Raw genomic sequence first — 25,782 nt, forward strand, 5'->3', positions numbered from 1 at the left:
CAATCTGCCGCCTATTCATCTTCCATGAATCATTTATTTTGTGATCGATTTAGTTTAATTGTTCAGTCAGAGCAATTTGGCAGGAGCCAATGAGAAACTCGAAAACAGACGTGGCTTCATTTGCTATTGTCTAATTAATGCCATAAACATCTCATGCAACAAATGAAAACATTTTCCTGAGATACTCTGCCACGCATTTTCGCTCTCAGGCCAGATGGGGAACTTGCAACATCTGGGATTTGATGGCACCGAAGTGACTGACGGTTCAGAGGCTTGTGTAGGAGCTCCAGACTGCATCCTCTCCGAGTATTATAAGAATTAATGCTACTGGCTAAAGATATGACAAATACAGAGCGCCAACAATACAGACTTTTCAAATCCCATCCGCTGGAATAAGAATCAGAACTGCTTATGTGGAAAATTGAAGGAAAAACACTACAGCACAAAGTAGATGAGATACGGCATGGCAAGTGGCGTGGCTAATTCATTTAGAGATTGCTGGCAGCTCACAGAACAATGCCGGCAAAATTGTCCATTGTAGCATTCAGTTATATGCGCAGAAAAAGACAAAAAAAATGTGAAAAATATTAAATCATAAATATAAAAAGGCTGCAACCAGACAGCAGAGGAGACAAATTCCCAAACGCCCAAAGACTCACAGGGTTAGATCTAGTTGCAATCTCTCACTGAGTGTTTGAGATCTGGAGGTTTTACCTAGTCAGGTGTGATAAGCAGTAGATAGACAGAAGCCCGGGATTCTCCAGGGAGTCCCTTGAATACCCACAAAGGCTCAGTAACTGGTGTCATTGAGATGTGCCCTATTCACCGTAGCCCGTCTCCCTTTCAGTAACACACACTGAAATGGAGCAGGCTGTATGGGGGTGCAAGAGGGGGTACCTCCACACACCTCTCCCCTGGGTAATTATTTTTACATTATTACATGTGCTCAGATCCCAGCCGCCCACGCAAGCTGACAGGCAAATTTATCACTCCGGAGGGCTTCAGGGTTGCCTGTAGCCAGCAGCGGAAGATAAATGACAAAATAAAAGCACTCTCTGCTTAAATTGTTTCTGTTAATTCCGTTGAAGAGATTTATGAGTCCATCTATCGATGCATGAATGGAGATGTGGTAGAAATGTGTATTTGTACGCCAGGTTTTGCATAATCCTCACACAACAGGTATTGGTTATCTATCAATATATCAGTCATTTATCAGCGCCGGAATCAAAAGCAGCTCGCCGCGGAGGAAAGGTTGCGTAAAGCAACGAAGGACGAGGAGAATGAAATAATAATGATGGAGAGGTTTTTATTTCCTTGCTGGGGACGCTGCACATAAATACATATATGGTTAAAAGATTATGCTTCCGATGGGGAAACTCACCTTCCATTGCTCATCAGGCCGCCATCGACTCTCTGGAATGTCACTAAAGTCAGAAAAAAAAAGAAAAGGAAAATAGCCACATATTGAGTTTTATTTTTTTCTAGAAAAACACAGAGGAAACAAGAAAGGTTTGTCTCCATAATTAAGATAAGATACAAAGTGTAAAGTTTGCCCTTGTATTCATCTTATTCTCTTTTCCCCGCAGGGCTAGATAGTTGATAGAGTCACTGAGGGGTGCAGATGTCCCTCTGCATCCAAAGTCTTTCAGGATTATTATTATTATTATTTTTTTTATAAAGAGCAATGATGAGGACTGCATATTGCTTTGCTTTGCATAAGTAGAGACATCATGTCTTCCTCAAGGACAAGATGCCTGATGAGAGGGAAAACTCATTTCATCCTTCTTATTTTGCCGCTGAGTTATTATCAGATTTGTGATTAAATCTCAGCCAAAAAATGATTAGAAAAGGCAGAGGGCTCATTAATCACGTTGAGTTTTCTATCTGCGAGCACGGAGGCTGAGTTACGGATCCTTTGGCTAGCAGGGCTACCCAGAAGCCGTGTATGTGGCCCGTTCCATTACGGTGATCTATAGATAACAAGGGCCGCTAGTAAAACTCCACGGCTGAGAGACAGAGAGAGAGAGAGAGAGAGAGAAAGAGAGAGAGAGAGAGAGTGAGCGAAGGCCGCGAAAGGATCCGTTTCATCTCTGTTGCGATGACAAAGCAGCAGGGTGAGTTCTAAGCAAGTGAGAACTTCAATGGATCACAGGAAATACAGAGGAGCAGCAACGGATTTGGAAATCACCACATACCAGCGAGGAGAGGAAAAAAAAAAAGAAAAGAGAAGGGGTAAATAAGAGAGCTGGTTGACTAAAGAGAGAGAGACGGAAAGCTGTTAGTAATTTGGCTCATTTGTTCCACAGATGGAGATTAAAGAGAGAAGAAGTCTGAACATTCTTCCTCTCTTTTCTGTTTCATTCAAGTCCATTCAGCAACAAGCCTAGACATGGGCAAGAGAGGGGGCTTTTCTGTGGCTGACGTAGTAACAGATGACAGCGAGAGGAAACTCCCGCAGTGGATTAGAGAGGCCGCTAACAGGACGTTTTAATGTATCACTAACGCTACCTAAGCTTTCTTAATCCAGTCCTCTCTCTCATAACCACAGTTTTCGGATTTTAAACAAGCGAAAGACAATTAAAACTTCGCCTAGCATGAATGCGAGAGTTTTCTTGTACAACATCAAGGTTTAAGCAACCCGAATGCCAGCAGGTAGAATTAAAATATTTAGCCGTACCCAGATAAAAGTCTGCCAGAATAAAATATAGCTTTGAAAGCTCAAAACAGGCATGGCTTTATTCAGTCGTAGCCAAAGCCATTTTTCTCTTTGTTCCACCAGCACCAAACTCGCATTAGAGAATACTCTGTTGTTTGAGTGAGGACTGACAGGAGGAGAAGGAGAAGGCGGCGGCGAGGGGAGGCTGTGCAGCGGGAAGGCCTCTGAAGTCCATATCTGTGCTCAGGCACATTTCTGGGCTGCTGTGGAATACTTTCATGTTAGCCAGAGTGACATGGCGGCAGGGCTGTGCTTCTCGCCTCTGTCTCCGAGATAAACACTTTCCCCAATGTGAATACTGATTAATCCCCTTTAATAAGCATCGGCGGGGGTGGGTGGGTGGGAGTGGTGTAATCAGCATATAAAAATTCCATCAAATCTCATTCTTGCTGGCAGAGTGCCTCAACAGTGTCGTGATTTAGCTCCACCGTGCTTTACAGCTTTAGGAGACTGAGACACGACGCTCTCGAATTCAGCGACTAATTGTCAATACAGAGGAGAGCGGTGGTGTGAGCCTCTTCAGCCACACTCTGACTTCTGTTTAAAACATCACCTCGCTCTAACTCTATAATCTAGGTCGTATTTGACCTAGTTTTGTGAAATAACCTGCTTTCTCTCTCTGGCTTCTCTGAGGTGTGCTTCCAATATAAAAACAGACATATTAATGTTGCCCTTATGCTATTTTTTTTTTTACTTTACAACATAAACTGTGGTTTTGGCAGTAAGCTCCACTCAGACCAGTGAAGGCAAATCCAGGGAAGGTACTAAGCTGATCCCTAATGAACTACACAGATCAGACATAACATTATGACCACCTTCCTAATATTGTGTAGGTCTCCCTTGTGCCTCCAAAACAGTTGGGACACAACAGAGAATGGACATGGGCCTTCTGAGGGTGTCCTGTGGTGTCTGGCAACACAGTGTTGTTAGTGGGGGGCCTTTGGGTCCAATGGGTTGAGGGGAGGGGCCTCTGTGGATCATCCCACAGATACTTGATCAGTTTGGGATCTAGTGAATTTGGAGGCCAGGTCAACACCTTTTTTTGAGTTGTTTCTAAACCGTTTTTGTTTAGAGGCTGCATCCTGCTGGGGATGACTTCTGCCATCAAGGAGTGTCATTGCTATGGGGTGGGGGTGCCTGGTCTGGTCTAGGTGGGTGCTACATGTCTAAGTAACATCCACATGAATGCCACGTCCAAACCTTGTCTTTACTTCTCCTGTCAGCGGTTTTAATGTTGTGGCTGATCAATGTATAGCACTGTTTTCTCTGTAGCTAGCTACTCGCTCCACAGTCAGTCCGATGAATGATTTGTACAATGCCTCTCAGAAGTAATTCAGCAAAGAGCAGATGATGACGCATAACACAAAATTCTGACAAGGTAGCCAAGTATGTGGAGCAGCAGCAGTAGCGGAGGAATCATCACAAGGAAGGAGCAAAACAGTAAACAGAAGGAAAAGGGATAAAAAAAAAAAAATAAATGAAATACACCATCCGGCTGTATAACTGACACGAAAGGAAAAAAAATGTATAAATTACAACACAACCCGAGTCTTGAAAAGGAAACAAAGAGGAATGTGATTATTTGAGGAGGAGGAAAAAGACGATCTTATCCCGAACCACAAAAATGCCGGAGACACAAACAACAGATGAAACTACTAACTTCAAAAACAGACATACACACAAATACAACACAATATGTAAATAAGGCCGTAGGCTGGGCTGGGAAAAGATTTTGCATGGCCCAGGTCATGGCTTATAACAAATCGAAACTTCCTTGACTTGTAAAATTCACCTTAATTCCCTTTATCATTGTTAGCTTTCAATTTGCATTAGCCATGACCATCAGTCTAGCAATGAGCATATGAACTATAAGCGGGCAGGAGATGAATCTGCGCTGAGGTTGGGTGAGGAGACGGGACAAATGAACAGTACCTGCAGGGGTGAAGGTGAAGGACTGAACTGCAAAACAAGAAGACAGAGAAGTTGTGCGTTAAAAGCCTGAAGAGGTAAGCGGTGCTTTAGGGGTATCTGCACACCAGGGACGGGGTCAAGAGATGAGGGGGTGCCGGGGACTGCAGAATATGAGACCACGCTGTCACAAGGTGTGCAGAGCAACAGCCAGGAAAGCAGCCAGCTCAGACGCCACAGAGGTGTAGAGACGGTGGCACAAAAAAAATGAATAAATAAAACACACAAACGTATAAATGTAACAAACGGAAATGAAGAGTAAATTAATAAAGCCAGCTTAACGAAACTTCCACTGTACATGCTCAAAAATAATACAAAAAAATAAATTTCTTGAATTTCTGCCCATTAATAAGGATAATACTGCAACAATAAGGTGTCACCGCATTATTATTTTCTGCTCTCTAATTAAATCTTGCACCTTTGGCAGTGTACGTGGTTGCTAACATTGTCTGGGGGTCATCCAGTAAGATGTCAGGGTCAGTGTGTGGGAGGAGAGCTGGACAAACTCCAGCTTCAGTGACCAGGAGAGTCCAGTCTGCCCACTCAACTCCATCACCGTGGGTGGATTTGTCAAAAACGGTAGCCCTCTGGAAATGATTCACGCTGACATCTGTCCCCCCGCTGAGCTTTAACACAGTAGCCACCTCAACCTCATTGCTAGCAGCTTCTACAATAGATTCTTCAAGAGCGCGCTCAGTAAAGCTGAAAGATCACAGTGTAGCAGTAAAGAGAGCTTTGAAAGAGAACAAAAAAATCTATTATTTGAGGAGGATTAGAAGAAGTTCCCATTGTTTGTTAAGGCACTAGAGCAAAATGTAAGAGCACATTTTAAGATCTAACCTGCGTAGTTGCTGAGTCCCTTTCTCTTCTTTCTCCTCCAGTAGAGCCAGATGCTGAAGCCCATGAGGATGACCCAGCAGGCCCCTCCAATACCGGCAATAAAAGCAGGCTGTTTCACCACGTCAGTGATCTGCTCTGTGATGCTGTTGTTTCGGTTTCCGTGTATAATCACATCCCGGAACTCCTTACCTGGGGGCACGGGGACAAACAGGCAACGTTAATGTGATGCTGGGTGCATAGTTACTGGAGAGAAACAGGAAATTCTTCAAGGTCGCCAACGTGACACTGGAGGACTTGGATATACTCCGCTTTCTCAAAACTACAGATAAATAAAGAAGGAGTTAAGGCTAGATTAAACTTAAAGAAAGCAGATCTGATGAATTTCAGCTGAGATACTGACCCACAAAGCAGGACACAGATCTGAAGGATGTTCAATGAAATATAATGTGCAGCCTGAAAAAGACAAAGCCTAAAAGCTTATAACAAACCCCCAGGTGAGCAGGTTGTTTTCTTAGCTCAGCTCCTAATTCACTCCACTGTCAGTAAAACACACCATGTGAAATGAGAGGAGAGGACCCGGGTCTGTATCGATCTCCAATCACAGCTCACGCTGGCTGGTCTGCTGCTTGACAGTCTTTCCTGCAGCGTGGTATAACTCAAAGCATAAACTACGGCGTGCGCTGCTAATGTTCCCACGCACTGACAGGAACTTGAAGAGATAAAAACGCACTTTATTAATGCGCATGTAAAGTTTTACTCTTTATCTTTATTTTGCCACGTAACCGCATCACTACAGTCCCATTTGCACGTCCACAGACAAGCAAACACACATTATTGCTGCAAGCTCGGGGCGCTGCTCTCAGAGATGGATTATGTGAGTGACACTGGGGAAATAAGAACATGCTGCAGGCCAAGCCATCAGTTATGGGTCAAATCAGGCACAATCTGCCTCAGCCGCACATAAATCATATGCAGTCAGGCCACATATCAAAACAGCAGTGTTTCGGTAATTCCTTGTCTTTCACGGAAACCTTCACAACATTTGTGTTTTTGCTGACATCGTGCACTAACATGAAAGCGCCCGAACATCCGTTATCCTAGGAACAAGTCAAAACTCTCGTCGAACATGTGCGATCGCTTTTCGTCAATAAGTCTTACCGATGATGATAGACTGAGGTTCACTCTTGACTCCAACCCCTGCACTCGTGCTGGCAGCCACTTCCACGTGGTACACCACTCCCACCTGCAGCCCTCCCACCACCACGGAGCGTATGGCCGCATCCACCGTCTTATTCACATGGAAACGTGTCTCGTTCCCCAGACACCAGATCTGAAGCAGAGAGGGAGGAAAAACAGAGTTGCAATTGATCCTGTTTGGCTTCGAGTGAGTTAAATGAGGATCCGTGCAGAGCTGCTGGGACAAACCTTGTACTCTTGGATGATGCCGTTCTGGTGGTCCGGTGGAGGGGGGTCCCAGGAGATGCTAATAGAAGTGCTATTCTGGTTTCCCACAGTCAGGACGGTTACTTGCTGAGGAGGCGCACTGGGAGCTGAAAGAAGGAGGTGCAAAATATCCAGGTCAACAGTCAATGATAAGAATTAAGAATTTGAACAGTGTTTAATCATCAAGAATAGTGGGATGCACAGCAGTATTGCACGTTTGAGTGTGTTTAAACAGGAGCTTATGAATATACACTCAGAAGAGGACATACACATATTTCTAGGGGATGACATTGTGCAGAAATTGCACAGATGACTGAAAACGTTTCAATAGATAGGGATTTACATGAAGACCTGTGCAGATCTGACAAAGCTATAGCGTGTCTTTAGCATTTCGCTATGATTTAATATATCATCCTCTGCTCCGGCCTGGCGGATTTGAACTACTCTGAAATACTCTTATTGATTTGTGGAATGATGGCTTGGCACAGTCAGGCAACTGCTCTCAGTCACGCTAAGACTCCGGCATTGACCGAACCGGGGTGGCACGTGGGTCAACGAGCTTAAAGGATGAAGCCCAGACGAGAAGGAAATATGAAAAAAAAACAAATAAATAAATACATTTTAGGGGAAGGAAACAAGGTCTCAGAGAACATATCGACCGATTCCATCGATCAGCTAGATGAAACTAAAGCCAGTAGGTAAGGATCAGAGGGATGCTTCAGAGTAAGGCACATCCAAGTGAATCGGCTCTATCCACAGACGGACAGGGAGTGGATAGAAACAAGACAAGTCCAAGCTTTCATAAACCTCTGTTGTTATTCTGATGGCAACAATCTTCTGACCCCACAAGGGGTAAGAGGAAAAATAAATAACAGTTGGCCCAACTGGAAATAACGTTTTAAAAATAATGTTTTCTCATTTCCGCAGTGGCTGGCAGGGGAGCGGCACCACAACAGAATACTGACAGGTCAATTACTCCTGGGCTGCCTCTCCCTCACCTCACCTCCATCCAAAATGGCACGTGTCACCCTGTAAATCTGTGCTCATCCCTCAGCGCAATTGGCAACACCGGCCCCCAGAGAGCCAGAAGGCCCTGGCATGGTAGAAGACGAATGGGTCCAATGATGAACCCAACACCTTGGCCAGATTAGAAACAATCTACCAAGGGAGCATCTGATCAACCATCGTGCTCAGAGCTCTCCAATGCGGCATTACATTCAGGTGACAAAGTGCTGGACTCGTGCGTGGCAGCCATCAGAGACAATGTCGTTCAAAGTTAATGTTATGAATGATTTAGCAGCTTATTATCATGCATATTTGTGCTAAACAATACACATTTTTCATTAGAGGCCTCGGAGGCTGCGCTAATAGAGCCATTAGCAGAGTGATGTATGGCAGGCAGGAATGTGACCCCCCCTGTCTCGCGCGCACACGTCGTGCTGCGCTGAATGATGAAGGAATGCAAACATATCATACAAAATCGGAGTCAGTAGCAAATGTGAAGAAGTGGGCGGTGTGGGAGGAAAGCTGTGAACCCTCTCCAGAGATCAGAGATGATTAGTTTACAAATGAACATCTATGTAAATAAACGTTACTGATTCCTCTTCCTGCTAAATAAGCATTAGTTTGCATAAAAAATGATCCTCTTTAGTAAGTTCTTGACAATCATTCAGTGGGAATCAGATGGCACCTAGAGTTCATTTATCAGACATGATGATATTGTTGTCCAGATGGAGAGAGAGAATGTGTGAAAAAGGAGGAGGGATTCTACTAAGATAGACACAGCGTTGGAGCGCCGAGCCGACTGTAACCTTGCATCTGCCTGGACCTGCTCTGGGGACTGTCTAACAGTGTTAGCTAATGGACAACCTTAAGTTTTAATCACCCTCTGAACTAGATCTCTCTATCTATCTAGCCACCATTCTCAGTAGTCCCAGGATCTCTGAGGAGCCTAGGGCCCTGTGCTTGGCAGTCTAGCCATGACCAGGCACGGCAGCAGGATTATGGCAGAAATAGAAAGCGATAGAGACTCTGAGGGACTGGGATGCAGACAGAGCAAGGGCAGGGAGCGTTATCAGCATTGGTAATAGCTGGGACGTGTAGGTTCAGGAGGCCTTAGGGAGAGGTTGTGGGTTGGCATGTATGTGTTTACTCTGTGTATGCGTGAGTGTGTTGGAGACAGTCGCAATAGCATGGCAGTTTCACTGCTGCACTGGCTGGCCACAGGAGATACGGTCCCTCTGAGAAAGGGGAAATAAATGGGCCTGTCAGCCTGACAGGATGTGAACTGTCTCCCATACATGCAGGCCTGAATATACTGTGGAAAGATAGGCTTTGTCTCCAGCATAAAGTGTCGGTATTTGTCTTTCTATGCTGTTGTTGGCATGTTTTTACTTCACATCATAATTTATGTTATTAGACGCAAAGTTTGAAGCAAGGTTGGAGCAGCACCGTTGGATGCTCAGTCCTGGCACAGGTCAAAATGGTAAATTCATCCTCACACGTGGCATGTGTGCCTGTGTGTGATATTGTGCGACTCTGTGCTCTACGGCCTTGTCAGAGCCTGTGTGAATCAAACTTTGGGCGACAGATCATCTTCACAGCAGGAGGTGTGCACTGTGTCCAATCACAGCTCAGGTCTGGGGCTGCTGGGTGATAGATTAGAAGAAGGCTGGCACTAACACCACCAATCATAAACAACAAACAAACAAAAAAAAACAGAGCAGGAAGGTCAGACAGACAAGCACAAACACGCATGAGAGTACACTTCCATTTACACATACACTCTCAGTTTTCAGTATGAGAAGGAAGGGCAGCAGCCCCTATGAGATTATAACAACAACCAACATGAAAGCAGCCCACGGGATCATCTATCAACCGTCATCCCACATCTGAGTGGAAGCCACCGCAGTTTGACTTTTGTATTTTATTTCATCCCCTTCATACCTTCTTCAGTGGTCCGTGCTGTCCTGGATTCACTGTCCATGCCTTGGAACTCATTGAAGTAAGGCCGAACCTTGATCTCGTAAACAATCCCCTTCTTGAGTGCAGAGAGCATGACACTCCGCTCAGACGGGACCTTGACATCCTGGGTCTGCCATGATCCTGGCGAAGGCAGTCCAGACGTCTGCCTGTACAGAACTCTGTAACCCTGGATGAACTGGGACTGACGATCCACCTGAGAAAGCAAATGAGGATGGGATTATTGCCGATCTGTGCAGAGGAGACTGGTAGACGCCATCTAGAACAGGTACTAGATAATACACGTTTTTCTGCAATTTTCTTTTTCCTCACAGGATTGCATGTACAACACTTTAGAGACTATTTCTTGTTTAATGGTGCTTTTATCACCAGCCATGGCACACTAAGCTCAATTAACACCCTGACATTACCCCATACTCTCATACAGCTCTTAGCCCAAAGTGTTCCCTCTTCCATTAAAAAGACTTTCCGTAATGCCGCCTTAAAGGACATATGCATGTCTCATACGTATTATAAATACTAAACAGTGACACCATAAAGCAGATCCTATCACATCTGGGATGGGCTGAGACTATTAGAATGTCATGCGGCGCCCAATGCGCACACTCTGGGGACACGAGGAGAATACACGACAGAGGCGATAACAGCAGATATGTCCCATAGAAAAGACAGAGAGACGGTGTTTGTGATAGCACCCTGAGATCCACAAAGGGCCCTTCCTTTAAAACTTGGGCCCATTTAGCTAGGCAGAAAAGCTAAATTTATGCATAGAGGGAGCAGGCGCATAACTCACCGTAATGGCTTGTTAACAGTAGAAGAAGTGAGCGGGGCTTTCGAGTGGGATATTAAGCAGCTGTTTTTCGCCAGTGTAGCCTGAGTAAATCAGCAAAATGGATTCCCTGCTTGGTGCGTGACTTTTATTAATGGAATGATTTGGGAATATAAAAGCTTTCTGAGAGTGGCCCCTCTATTTACTGAAAAGGGCCCCTGATTGATTAGGCCGCCATGTTTTGTGTTGACTGTACATTACGATCATAAAGCAACGCCTTAGCATTAAATTAGCGACCAAGTCTTGGGGGTGAGACTTACTACAGGGGTCGATAAACATGTCACCAGGAAGTCTGCTAATGTGGTTCATTTGAAAATGCAGAACGGCGCCTTATGGCACTAAGTGAAGTAAATACCTGCGCGTGAGTGATTTATAAGAGCATAATTAAAATAAACTGGCACATATTCTTTATGAACACCTCAGCCTCGAAGAATCCAGCATTTTATTTGACAGAGTCAATTAAAAAATATCGTATCCAGGTTGTAGCTGTGTACATTTATTCACATTTAATAAAACTGGCTAACTTTGAGACTGATAGTAGAGACGGATAGTTGTGAGGCAAACCCCAAAATATGCGTGTGGCTGAAGAGCAGGTGTGCGTTTGCATGTAGTAAAAGAAGATTAATGCCTCCTCTCATGGCTACAGGAAAACTCATATTCACAACCACAATACACATTAATTTCAATCTAAGTTTATCTGAGCAGTCTCTCTTTTAACAGGGGCAGCAGCTGAAGACATGTGGAAGATTGATGCACGACCAGATGTCTCTGACATCTCTTCTGATGTTCACTGTGGTTATAGAAACCATTTTCCAGCTTTTTGATGTTCAGTTACTTTTAAGTCACCAATTAGAATATTTCAAAGCTGCAGTCTCTGGGGAACAACTTGACAAAAAATTCCTGACATAAAACAAGTGGTAGCCTCGAGGAGCACCTTTCCGGCTTCAAAGAGGGCTCTTTAGTGTCATCTATCTTGACTTTATGACTCACTTTAGAAAAATCAAAGATGTCAAAAAAAAGGACACAGAGAGAGATAAGACAACAGCATACAAACCAAATGATTTTCTCGAAAGTTCTTGCGGCTTAAAGTTGCTGAACAAATGACTTGGTTTTCAGTGTAAATGTCAAGTTAAATATAGTTGTATTCAAAATGCCAAGTGACAAGCTGTACTTACCGTCCATGTGACCTGAATGGTTGTGGGACTCAGGACAACTGGGTTGTGCAACCGAACAATGACCTCTCCAAGCTCCTTCTGTACGTGCCTGTGGTCGACACCCTGAGCTGGAGGGCTTATATCTACGAGAAAACCAGGAAGCGAAATGAGAAAGGGAGAGATAGAGTTCCCCACATTGAAGCGACATAAAAAGGTTTCTCAGTCGCTTCCACTTGGGTTTCACAGAGTTCACTCGGCTACTCACAATAAACCATGATTCATCAGAAGTGGACGCGGACAAAAGAGAGACTGAATAGAGCAGCTGGATTTAAGAAAGACGTGCACACTTGGTGATCTCCACTTCATTCAAAAGGCGCAACTAGAGCATTGGAATCACCTCATTCTGTTTTGCATTGAAGCACGCGTCTGTTATGAAGAAAGTAGAACTGGATTTTGCAAAGATCATTAGATGTGTCACTTGTTTGCACATAGTTGGGGCCCTGACTGCACAACCACACCAACAATGACCCGAAATAAATGCGTGACCCTCAGAGATATTGCACAGAAGATGAATGGACACCGTGACACTATTTTCCAGCTCATTTCCCACGCACATGTGTTTCCAGTTAAAAGCAATAAAAAAAAACTGTCGTAAAGATACTGTGGTCAAAGCACGCCGCATTTTGACTTATTTACTGATGGAAAAGCATAAAAAAGACTCACATGGGGAAATGATATTTCGAAAAAGCTTCACTGAGATAACCCAATAGTCATGAATCACAGGCCACACTAATAGGGCCAAACACAGTTAAAAAGACATGGAAGAATCTTTTTTTCATCAATGCATGCTGTTGTTAATAAACACATCTATATATCATCTCCAGTGACCTCAGCATACGAGATAAAATTCTAATTTATTCAAATTTTTTAAAGAGGAAGTTGTTTTATTTTTTTTGTAGGAGATCTATCGTATCATATCATCTGACCGGTACGGCAATCAAATGTTCTTCGAGTTTGTAGACGGTCATTTTCTCTTATTACAGTGATTAACATAGCAGGGATAAGGCTTTCCAAAAGGGGACAGGCCTTCTTCACATAATTGCTCAAGTGTGGCCTCAATGAGCTGAGCTGAGATGAAGAATTTAACCTTTTCAAAGTTTCTGCAGTGTTCCAGCAGAGCCGTAGCTATTCACGTCAGACTGTGGAGAGGTAATTACCACGGTTCAAAGTGGAACATGTGACATGACGCTACAAGTATAAAAATAAACTAAAACTAAAAATCTATCAAACATAACAAAATGAAAGTGATTAGTATAGATTTTTACAATGGCCTTCATATTAACGTCATGTAAGGTACCTTGAGTTCTGACAGGATCCGACATGGGGCTTGGATCACTCAGGCCCTGGCTGTTGACTGCTCGCACCATGAACAGGTAGATGGTATTGGGACGGAGACCTTTGACAGTAAACTGGGTGGTTTTGACATGGTCCGCCACTGTCTGCCAACTGTTGCTCACTGACTGACTGTAATACAAGAGGAAGGGATGGGTCAAACATATTTGCACAAGCCCAGCGTAGCACACCAAGGCTTCGATCAAGTCATAGAGGGTTTGGTGTGAAGCAAACCTGAATGCTTCAATGACGAAGGAGGAGACGGGGGACGCTCCAACCATCCCGGGCTGCCAGGACAAGGACACACTGTTCTTGGTGACATCAGTGACTTGAGGCTTAGACGGCGGGCCTGGAAGCTCGTTCTCATCATGGGTCTTCAGAACCAACACTCCACCTGCTTCTACACAGATAAAATAGATAAAATAGATAAAATAGAGGTTTTTATAATGAAAAGCTTAAAGTTTATTAATTTTTTTTTTTCAATTGTCCTTTGACGTACCTTTGACTTCCAAGAAAGCACTCCATGATGTTTCACCACTGGAGCTGGTAGCCACACACGTATAGATCCCAGAGTCTGAAAGCTGCAATAGAGTAGAATACATGCAAACATGAATAAAAACAGCCCAGAACTTAATGATTCCCACTGATAAAATGTTAGTAAAAGGGCCATTTTAGTTAACATACCCTAAGAACAGCAGCAGCGGCTGGCTACATGCCGTCTTCCTACTGCTGTGACTCAGAGAAATGATGGGGGGGACTTCACAAGCTGGCCTTGTGCTGGACAGACTGTGTCATTTATGAGTGCCTCAAACTGCTGACGCTAATTTCCTAATGAATTCCATTTTCTACTCACCACCCTTCCATCACTTTTCCTCACCCCCTCCTTATTTCCCCACCGTCCTGCCGACCGCAACAAAGCCAGGCTAATTAATTTAGGGTGGGCTGCTAGAACCCCCTGGACCGATGACAGCTGGCTTGTCTCTCCATCCCTCTTAGGGAACTTTGGTTGTTTGTTGTTTTTTTTTTTTGTGCCTGCGCCTTTCCTTCCATTTATTAAATAACATGTCAGTGGCCGGCAGCTTTGTCAAGCGTAATAGGTATTCCGCTGAGACCCTTCGGGTGGGGGGAAGGAAGATGCGAGCCTTTTAAATTTAATCTACACTAAACATGTAGCCGTGTACGCATGTGTGTGTACCTATAAGTGCGTATATGTTCTATCCTACAGCTGGAGTCCATCCAGACGTGCACAGCTGTGCCCAGTTGGAGCTGCCATATGTCTAAGTGATGCTATCAAACTGTTTAAAAAAAAAATCAATTCTCTCTATTAATCTTTTTAGGGTGTGATGTTACTTCTTGCTTCTTCCATTTTAAAGATGAACTAGGCCACATTTGAGAAAACGCAGTAGGCACTAATATATGAGGCAAAGGAAAAAGATTAGCTGCCACAAAAAAACAAAAAAACAAAAAATATGGAGTTGCTCCTCAGACCTAAAGAGTAAAATCCTTTACCTTGATGTTTTTGATCTGCAGGCTGCCCAGCTCCTGCAGAGACATGCGGGGGTCCTTTCCCAGCAGACTGACCCCATCCTTCAGCCAGCTGATAGAGGGGATAGGGTCTCCGGACGCCTGACACTTCAACAGTGCCACACTGTCCACCCCGAGAGTTTGATTGGATGGGCCTTGGCGAATAATGGGCGGGGGTCTGTCTGTAAGCACTGCGACACAAGGGAGGAAAAAGTTAAGAGGGATGACGGTGTTCACGTAAGGCATAAGAAAACTGAGGGACGGCACTGATCATAAAATACGCTGGGGGTGGATGTGGGTGTTTATCATAAAGTAGACTATTTTCTCTTCAGGTCTTGTAATTGTGCCACAGAACAATGAGCATATCCTGTATTTCCAGGAAGCACGGCAAAGAAAAGCTGAGTAGCGTTTTCTAGTTTTATTGATGTGGCAGTGGGATGCTAAGCGGTTTCCAGTTACTGCCTGGGTAGCCTTATTTTTATACACTACTCTAGACTCTGTGGTGCAGTTTGGCGGTGAGACTCTTGCCTATTGACTCAGTGCGGTTCAGATAAATACTTCATTATGTGGAGCGTGGGGCACAATAAAAGGTAAATTTCAAAAAGTAAATGTTCCTGAAACCACCTCGTGTTACTCACGTGGGATTGTCTGAATCTTTACAGCACATAATCAGCCCCCTTTTTTATATATATATATTTTTCCACTTTCACTTTGGATGAATGCAAATGCTTTGATGGCTTCCATTTATATGAGCAAATTCATTTGTTATAATGTGCCAAAAAAGCCCGTGGCTTACTTCTATGAAATAGTAGGTGTGTCAGAGGTGATCTCTGAGAGATTTAGCACACCGGCAGTTTATATATTTAGAGTTGAATAATGTGGAGTCCCCCTGGCATCACAGAACCCACGTTAATTAGAAAGTATGGATTAATGATGTCAGACCTGCAGGGGCTAATTACCAAGTCTACCTCGGTAACCTTTCAACACATTATCACACTCTTGCTTCTGCCCCTATTTTCTCTCTTGCAGTTACATCTGACAAAAGGAAGCGGTTCTTGGCAATTCAGTATTTTTTTTTTTGGCATTACGGTCACCTACGACAGTAGAGAATAACCGTGCAGAAACCCGATATATTATCCACCTCTGGCCAAATGTGGCACATTAATTCCACTTATTTGTTTTTAGTCCTCTGTAAGGCGGTAATTAGGGCAAATGTGATCATATGAATCAAAAGTAATAATGTAAATCTGAAACTAAGCCAAGAGAGGATTGAAAGCACCTGCTACTAGCCAGGGACTTACTATACTGCTGGTTTGTCTTTAACAAACTGGCGGGGAGATTCTCAGTGTACCACTGCTTGTACCTAAAGATTTACACTGACATAAACTAGAATGAAGACTTTTGTTTGACTGCTAAATAACCTGAAGTGTGATGTGGATCCAGGTTTGTCAGTGGCTGCTTCCATGCAGTCCCTCGCTAAAGAGCAAGCTACAGTACGACACATTTTTGCAGACGCAGTTGCACAAATAGAAGGCAACGCTTGGGTTTGATGCGTCAGATGTATGTGTTGATGACATGTAGGAGTGACAAAGGGAGGAGGGAAAGCTCGACTGAAGCCTTGGCTCTGTGGATCAGGAATTTCTCATTACGGATCTCCTTGAACTCCACAGACTGCTGGCGGCACTCGGGGCAGTAAATCACATGAAGACTGCAGCAGGTGTGGCCGCGACCTCAACCTGCAGCCCCCCTCCCCACTCTTTCCTCCTGAGTTTATTATCACGTTTTTATTAATATGCCATATTAAACACATTTTAGCAGAAAATATCTGACAGATTTGAATAAAAAATACAGTAAATACAGGATTTAAAATCATAAAAAGAAAGAAATATGAAGGTTAATTGTTTATATTGGATTATAGATATACACTGATCAGCCACAACATTAAAACCAATGACTGGTGAAAGGAATATTATAAATAATCTTTTTGCAATGCAATGTCCTGCAGAGAAATCTGATCCTAGTGTACGAGTAGATGTTATTTAGACACCTAAACATTGCTGCTGACCAAGCACCCCCACCCCATAGCAATGACACTCAGCAGCCATGCCCAGCTGGATAATGTGGCCTTCCACACCACAAAAATTCCTTGACATGACAAATAATCCAAGCTGTGGACTTATCTTCCCTACGCTCTATACTCCAAACTGATCGCGCATCTATAAGATGATCAGAAGGCCTGTGTCCATTTCCTGATGCAAAAGGGAGAACATAACAACTTGGGAGGTGGTTTTAATGTTGTGGCTGATGAGTGTATCTTGTATGCTCATGCTGCACCCAACACTGTGTGCTGAATGGCCACTGCTAGCATCTACAAAGCATACCCGTGTCTTCATTTATCAGGCCAATCCGTCAAAGTTTCTGAATCTTTAATGTTATTAGCTAAGAGGAAAATACTGCAGTAGAGACTCAAAAGTTCCTCCCACGAGCTTTGAACAAGGGAAGACTGATCCACCTCCAATACAGACTTGTGACTGTTAATTAAAGTGGTTATGTGTGCGTGACGCTTGTTTCGAGCAAGTAATTTTCGTTGTTCTGACGCATTTGTCTGCAGGTCCCTCCTACAAAAGAGCTCTCGAGAACAGTGAGATTTTCTGGAACAAAAATGCAAATAAATTAAAAAAGCGATGTTGTATTATTGCTGGCATTTGAAGGACATGTCAATTTTGTAGACACCAGACAAAGTGGTGAAAAAGGTGTTCCTGTGGTGCTTTTAATCTTCCTGCTAGCAGGTACTTCAGCAGACATATGGATAGCCGTCTATCTTGCCATCACAGCTGAGCAGATTAGATGCTCCCACGCCTAGCAGGACCACATAATTCATTCCACGGAAAGCTATTGTCACTCACTCACTCAATCTCTTTCTCTGTGTCTCTTCCTCTTGCTCCCTACCTTGTACACATACTTCTGCCTCACTCACTTACCCAAACACTGACCATTAAACTTGAAGGAACTCAAGGGCAATGCTTTATTTCATTTCCAAAAGGAGAAGAAGAAATTTTTAATTAAATAGTGTCAGGGAAAAAAAAAAGAATTGAAAAGCGCAGAGAAAAAACTCTGTATCTGAAGGTCATGGGCAGACTGGCATTTCTTAAATGGAATTTATTTTTGAATGTGGAATAACTAAAACTTGCTTTATACTTGTGTACCTAATGTAAACTTTCAAAGCTGTTAAAGATGAAATCCCCACTTAAACTCAACAAGGCAAGAAAGATGTTGCAGCAAAGCGTGACAGTCTGAAATCCGATGCCTTTAATGTCATAAATAACTTGTTTGATGACGCTGCACCAGTTTCGCCCTGTTTCCAGTGGTGTTAAGGCATGCGCTAGTGTGCAGCAGTGTGCTGGCAAGAAAGAAGTTACACGTCAGTTTTCCCTCACCATCTGTGACCTCCAGTTGAGCCTTGGCGAGGATGCTGCCTGCGACGGTCAGGGCCTGGCAAATATAGTAACCGGCATCTGCCCGCTGCACAGATGAGATGGTCAGATCTCCGCTGGGCGACACCGAAAAGCGACTGTTGGGCTGCTGGGGTTGGTTGGGAAAGAGCAGATTCTGCAGGAAGTGGAACAAACAGCCAATTAGAGAGAACATGGAACCAGAACAACCTGGAAAGATTACAAAACCGCTCACACACCCACTGCCATAAAACTCACACATATATATACTGCGCACACATACAAAGCATTAGGCTATTACCGCTACAGCGTGAGCAGGCTCTCAAATCTATCACTTGGTTAACCAACCTCAGAAACTGCACAACATGTATAGAGTTTGATGATTTGGTTTCATATTTATACTTGGGCCAAGCCAGAGGCTCCACTCTGTTACAAAGGCATCCTTTGCTCTTGTTGGCTTCATGACTATTTTCCTCTCTGCTTTAATTCCACAGTGGTTTTCGGCTGCTCCTTTTTTTTTTTTTTGTTGCCCAAAGACCACCCTATACGAGCTGAACCTCTACTGAATATAATGCAATATATATAATAGCTAAAGAGGAAGGTGCAATCATGTCTTTCAGAGTAAATACACTGGGGATCAGGGGACTGACAACAAAACATCAACACTATTTCTTTTCTGATAAGCTATGGAGCCACCAGCTTTTTCTTCTGTGGTATTGTTTTTATACGATTCCCAAACAGAACCTGCATACATTAGATCTATTTAATTAAACCTAAAAAACAAATTATTATATGTACACTCCATTATCCTCAAGTGTGGGACAAATGCCTTTGTGTAATCTAATTACTAAACTTAATTAGCTTTAATTTGCTCTCTCAACAAATACCCTTCGCATGCCTTCCACATGACTGTGGTAGAGACTGAAAAAGCCTCGACAAACACAAGGACAGAGTCAAGTGCCGAGATGTCGAGGATGTGCAACGGCTTGTTTCAAAGCGTTTGTACTGTAATCATTTCAAAAGCCTCATCTTTAATGACAAAGTGAGACATGCTCCGGATAAAAGTTCACAACATTACTCAGTGGCTCTGACTCATGACGCTTTAGGTCACAAATCGGTGGGAAAGTATTACACAAAATGTTTACGTGAACATGTAACCGTGTATCTCAATTTCGAGACAACTTTGTTGGAATTGTTGGCCTGAGGGCAATGTGTGTGTGTGTGTGTGTGTGTGTGTGTTTGCATGTTTCAACCGTAGCCAGCAGAGCTGAATCATATCTCTGGCTCATCTACAAGCCCCTACAGGCTCCTAATTGGCACCGTTGTTGACCGTTGTGAGGACACCCAGGTATTTGAATGGGTTATCTGCCTGTGTGAGGGATAGGATCGTTCTTATCAGTTCAGGGTCACAGAAAACCGATTAGCACTTTGGCAGGCCCGCTGTCGTTTGGCTGCTCCTGAGAACAAAGGTGTATCTGTGTGTCTGCAGTAAAGATACTGACGACAGATAGTGCAGTTTGAAGTGCTGTGCGTGTGTGTGTGTGTGTTTCAGAAACGAATCATAAGCACACAGCAATTGTGCATACAGCCGGGGGGGAGGGAAACAAAGTACTGAGTGTTGATATCAATAGATGAACAGTAGATAATATGAGCTGCATACTAAGAGAGCGATATGTTTTCACCTGTAAGAAATGATGGAAAAAAATAAACTTTTGCTCTTACTTGACTTCCTTCCTTTTGCCAGAAGACAGCAGGCTGAGGATTTCCTTTGGTTTCACATGGGAAGGTGGCAGTTCGGCCTTGTGACACAATTTGGTCCCTTGGACGGATGACAAACTGGGGCGCGGCTGAAGTCAAAGGGTCAAAGAAGCAATGTTAGACCAGCATAACGTACAGCGAGGCCAAACATCAGGGCTGGAAGTTATCAGGTCGTAGAGACTTCAAGCAAGAACAAGCAATATACCACACCACCAAATCAAAATGGGAGTGCCATACAGAGCTTCCATGCAGCGTTATATCGGTCTTTTGCTCTGAACGGGGGAACCAGTGACTATCATGACTATCACTGCCATGGCAACCAGGTTGGCCATTCATCCAGGTGAGACTAAAGCTGAATGAATGACAGTCACATCGGCATTCAGACAAGAAAGCGCCTCAGTCACAATGGCGTTTTAAATCTGAGACAACACAAAGGCACACCCATGCCCCGGAAACATCCAAAACTACGGTATAGACAGGTATAGACATGTAGGGTTAATTGTGTCTGGCTTTCCATATGTAGGATTTACTCTGCATCAAAAATGCATCTCATATAAAAGTCCAGGTCTGATACAACTTCTGATCAAAGCTGTATCAAGAGGGAGTGAAAACAGAAAAGGCTGTTTCTGTGTTTACCGCACTTCAAGCCAACACCTCTCCATCAAAGAGAGAAAAGGCTGGAAAAGCTATCAAAGTTTGAAATCGCAGCGTGGAGCTTTCTCAGTCAATATTCACAACTCTATCAGCAGCCAGACCAGTTGTCACAGGCTCGCACTTGGGACAGAGTGAGACATTTCTGACTGACAACTTGACAGATGCAGTTCAATAATAAGGACAGGAGTTTAAAGATTCGATACGAGTTCTTTTGGTGGGCAGCGTTGCCTCCGTTTACTCCCTGGTCGGTCCTTGATGGCGGGGGAGGGAGGTAGGATTTCATACCAAACTTATTTCTTTTTAACAAGCAAATACGAAATGAGCATCAGAATTACAGAAACAAACACTATTAGTTTAGTTAACTCTGGTACAGAACTAGATGTCTGAATATCTTTAAACATTGCAAAGTGGTAATCTTCTGCATGACCTAAGGCCTCCACTTGTTTGTTCTGTGGCTGCCACTGGGGGCCATGTTTACAGCTGCCATTGTTTGCCAAGATAAGACATCAACGTCAAGTCTATCATAGGAGGAAACATGGTTCCTGCAGAGATAATGAAAGTCAACAGATTAAGGACCCCAAGTTGCAGCCATAACCTCAAGCGAGAGCTGACAATGGGCCACAGACAAACAATATGGGAAATGGAAACATTTCTAAAGATTGAACTAAATTTTTATGACAAGAAATATGACTTGTCGCAATGCAACATCTTGCACCCTTTCTGTTTCTTTTGATTTCTTTGTAAGTCCTTTCACTGATAAGCCAGCTGGTTCTGGTGAGACCAAATTCTTCCCATTTGGCTGGTTTCTTCATGTAATCCCTTTTTGGGGGGTGTGTATTTGTCAAAGATACACACAGTTGGGAATGGTACAGATGGCAACAGATTTACTGCCTTCCCGTTTGGCCTTCTGCGGCTTGGATATCTTGTGGCTCTCACAATGCTGGGCTTGATACAGAGCTCCTAAATCATGTTCTGGCAAGGACTCCGTTCCTCTCTTTTTCATCTTCTGCTCTGTTCCACCCCACACACACACACACTGCATTGCTAACTACTCGCTAAAAATATGGTTTCACACCTTATAGAATGGTTTCTATCATTGTGCTGACCGGCCCTGTCCTTCCTCACTTCGTCTTTATTAGTGAACTCTCTCTTATATTCAGAAATTTACAAAATGGAAAGAAAAAGATGTTTTCTTGTATGATTCTTTGTAGCTGGATGTTAAAATCTGATAAAAGATCAAAATCTGTTTGTGAATTATTATTTTTATAGCTGTTAACTTTTAATCAGGCTTTAAGCAAATGTGATTCCTCTTCCCTATTGTACTGAAACATTTGACTTACTGATAACTGGTCAAAAAACAAATAATAAAGCCGTTTTTTTTTTTTTTTTGGATTAAATATGAGCTAAAATTATACATGTGGCACAACTTCCATCTTCTTCTTCTCTATCTTTTAAACTATATTTGAAAAATGAATAAAATCTTCACTGGAAAGGTGATGGGGATGGACCTAAGAATGAGATGGAGGCCCACTGAGATGCATGGATCAAAAAATTCAGGTGTATCAAGGGGAAGTCTGTGCGTGACGGCTGCACAGCTTGGCTCCCGGGGCTAACTCATCCTGGCTCTGTTTTGATTCCGAGACCCTTAATGACATATGAGAAGCTCCTTCCTGTCCCCTCCTAAGGAAACACATGATCAGGGGCTCATATTTAATTCATGACAAGTCACATCTGCCTGGTTTGGAGAGGGTTCAACATAAAACAGCAGTCAGGGTGAAAAGAACAAATGGACAAAGAGACGGAGACCCATTCAGCACACTCAGGCACAAAAACATTTCTTCCTCCTTTAAAATCCCACATTCAATCATATTTTATTCAAAAGTTGACAGCAATTACTGTCTCTTCCCACAGGCAGATTGAATGTGTAATTTCCTCCATCTTCTCGGGAGCTGACAGTTTGACAATTGTAGGACAGCCACTGCTGTTTTGGCAGCCGAAGTCCTGCGACTGAGACAGAGTCTGTTTTTTTTTTCTGCCAGTCAAGCTTGCCTTGACACAAACTTCTGCCATTCTTTCCCTCTCCATTATTTGTCCTCCTGTTCCTGCCCTCAAAATCACACCTTTTTCTCTCGAGATGCTTATTTTCACTTACACCCTCTAACAATCGAACACCTTAAGTGTATCCAATTTGGTTCTACCTTGACCTGCCTCTATCTGTAGGGAAATAAAGCGAGATTAGCAGCTCTGTGTTGTGGGGCTCCGAGGAAAGAAGCTCGTCCAAAACAAGCAGATCTCAGCCACGCGTTCCAAAACTCCACAGATGGCCGCAAGACATGCAAGTTAAACACGTCCTGGACCATATGAGATGACAATGTCTGAGACTATTAGACTGCCAGCCCACTCAGTCTTTGTAAAGAGCAGGCTTTAAGTTTAGAGCAACACTGGTTTATGCTACTTTTAAGTTAAAATACTGCTATACTAAGGTGTTAATCAAGTCTAACACATATGGTGCAAAAAGTGAAATCTGGTACGGAGTGCTAAAAAAGTTAAACATCTCAAAGGTCCAAAATCAAGGACGACAGAAAACTCACATTTCACTTACTTATTTTGGCTCACATCACAAAAAAATTGGCTGAAATGTTTTGGCACGGAGCCGTTCCTCAGAGAGTATGAAGGTATACAGGTTGAATTCAGCCATATACACAGTTGCAGAGTCATTACACGGTTCAAGGTACTGCCCGGTTATCTGGGAACCAAATATTACGAAGAAAGTCAAAATAAAGAAGTGAAATCTGAGCACTTTGCTACGTAGACAAGCATCCGTTTTACATTTGTTCGATTGAAATATGAATATTTTGTTTGACGTCAAGGTGTCTGTCCAATTAATTTAGATTCTCCAAACATATTGACATAAACCTACTGAAATTAAAGTGAACTCACCCTAGTCTGGACTCCATATGGAAACAAAATCAATATAGCGTTTCCTTTGAGCTTTGATTTCCGTCAGGCTTACAAACAAAGTATGCATTGCACTGAATCAAGAGTAATAGGTCGTATTTTCCATGTTAGTAATTGAGCCAGAGCTGTAAAATCCCCAAAGATTGCACAACCATTTGATTTTCTAAACAATTCTAAGAGACGACGATTTGATGCAACACCCGTGTTAGTCCAGCACGGTTACGCTAAAGCCACAGTAACTGATTGTCAAGCAGTCAGATGCAGTGGTGTGTATGGAGAAGGCATGCAGGATGGGGGTCAAATCAGAAGGATGGGTACTTACCGACAGGGCGAGCTGGAGACACAACAATGGTGGAGTGGATACACAAAAGAAACAAATTGAGACACACAAACATATAAAAGAAAAAAAAAAAGAAAAGAAAAAAAAATAGAAATCAAAATCAGAATGAATGATATGTTGTTGTTGTTGTTGGGGCCAACACACTTCTGGAACAGTGTATGCGCGACAGAGAAGATCCAGTAGCATGAGTCCACTGATATAGACAGCCTGGCGGTCACAATTTCTTTCACTGTGTTCAAATATCTTTTTGCTCTTCAGGGACAAACATTCAACTGAAACTTCTCTGTCTGCATCAATGAAATCTTCAATTGCATGGGTGGTGTGTGTTTGTCATTGCAAGGCGAATATGTGTTTGTCACAACTGCTGATTGAGGAAAAGAGAGTGAGCAAAGAAACTCAGCATGTAGAGACTCCATCTTCTGAAATGCTAAGAGAGGAAGAATTTCTGCAGGTAGAGCCTCCCGAGTGTTTCCTCTGTGTCCCTGTGTGTCCTCACTGTGAAGTAAAACACTAAGATGTGTCTCACACAAATCTAGCTTCCAAAAAGGTAAAAAAGATTAGTCAACCAAGACCTTGTTTTACCTCCCTCTGCCCCCCCCTTTGTCGCTCTAAAGCGCTCCACAGAGACTTTAAACACTTGGGTTTAATGGAAGAATGAAAGTGGTGAAAAGAGGGAAATTATGGTTAGAATGTTTTTATTAACCTTGCAAACCCCAGGTGTGGCGCTGACGGTGTGCACCAGTAATCTGTGAAATGGCTTTGCTGACTGGGTGGTTACAGCATGGAGAGGGCCGTGGCCAGCAGACCACCACGACGAGAGGGGGGGCGGGGTGGCAGACTGTGTCGACGCTGCACTCGGAAATGTAAATAATTAAAGAGATTCATAGACTGTCTACATCTCTTTTGGCTATGGGAGTCAGCGTTCTGCATTTCCATTTGTGGAAAGGAGTCCCCATGGAGCGGACCCCCCCCCCCCCCCCCCCAATCTAAACCTCATATTGGTGCGCAAGAACAATAACCTCAGCGATCCGTGACGCGTCTATGTGCTGTTAGTGCAAGGCAATGTGGTGAAAGAAAAAAAGGAACAAAGGTGTTTCATACCTCTGACCGTGAGAGTCGCGGACGCCTCAAGCTTGCCCACGCGGTTTTCTGCCACGCAGGTGAACGTGCCCTCATCGTTAACGGAAGCCTTCTTCACCCTCAGCACATAGTCGTCCTTGTCATACTTGATCTCGTACCTGTAATCAAAGATGGAGAATGGTGAAATTCAAGCTGCCAGTTTGCCATTAAAGGCAAATACCTGTGAATTCAGGCCAGACGTTAACCCTGTAACAAATAAATCTCGCTTCAACATTTCGTAGGAAGGTTTTTTTTCCCTCTCAGTGTGGAGAAGCACAATTGTTCATTCTGACAAATGGAGATTTCAAGGAGAAGGATCAATTATTCAGCAATGACACACAGTACACAGAGAGGTATGTATTCAGTTGGAAATCTCAAAGGCCATTCAATATTCATGAGATGTCTTGTACATATATATATATATATATATATATATATGTATAAATGTATATGTTTAAATCATATTGAGGGATTTGTGTCTGTGTGCATAGCTGTGTCTCTTTTACATGTGAATGTACTGGTTCAGCGAACATATATAGAGCTACATCTTATTAGTAAATCAATATAGCAGCTATGCTAAGCTAAGGCAAAGCTGGTCCCAATTTCAGTTCCACTGCAGTAATCAAATACTTGTGCCGATCTGGGTGAACTGT

At 43.3% G+C, this 25,782-nt stretch overlaps 1 protein-coding gene across 1 annotated transcript in view; it reads right to left on the minus strand.

Moving 5' to 3' along the window:
- robo2 (roundabout, axon guidance receptor, homolog 2) overlaps nt 1–25,782 on the minus strand; it is a gene marked incomplete at its 5' end in the record, with an annotated part of 148,984 nt that overhangs the window by 22,434 nt on the left and 100,768 nt on the right. Inside the window, 15 exons of the mRNA XM_084558305.1 lie at nt 1,382–1,424; nt 4,649–4,675; nt 5,525–5,713; nt 6,683–6,854; nt 6,950–7,074; nt 9,914–10,145; nt 11,954–12,075; nt 13,290–13,456; nt 13,559–13,724; nt 13,824–13,905; nt 14,834–15,039; nt 18,286–18,457; nt 20,023–20,147; nt 23,993–24,004; nt 25,112–25,248. Of these exons, the coding sequence (XP_084414431.1) occupies nt 1,382–1,424; nt 4,649–4,675; nt 5,525–5,713; nt 6,683–6,854; nt 6,950–7,074; nt 9,914–10,145; nt 11,954–12,075; nt 13,290–13,456; nt 13,559–13,724; nt 13,824–13,905; nt 14,834–15,039; nt 18,286–18,457; nt 20,023–20,147; nt 23,993–24,004; nt 25,112–25,248 (1,977 nt within the window). The remainder of the gene's footprint in view (nt 1–1,381; nt 1,425–4,648; nt 4,676–5,524; nt 5,714–6,682; nt 6,855–6,949; nt 7,075–9,913; nt 10,146–11,953; nt 12,076–13,289; nt 13,457–13,558; nt 13,725–13,823; nt 13,906–14,833; nt 15,040–18,285; nt 18,458–20,022; nt 20,148–23,992; nt 24,005–25,111; nt 25,249–25,782) is intronic.

This window comes from Chelon labrosus, assembly GCF_963514085.1.
Source record: "Chelon labrosus genome assembly, chromosome: 13".
NCBI lineage: Eukaryota > Metazoa > Chordata > Actinopteri > Mugiliformes > Mugilidae > Chelon > Chelon labrosus.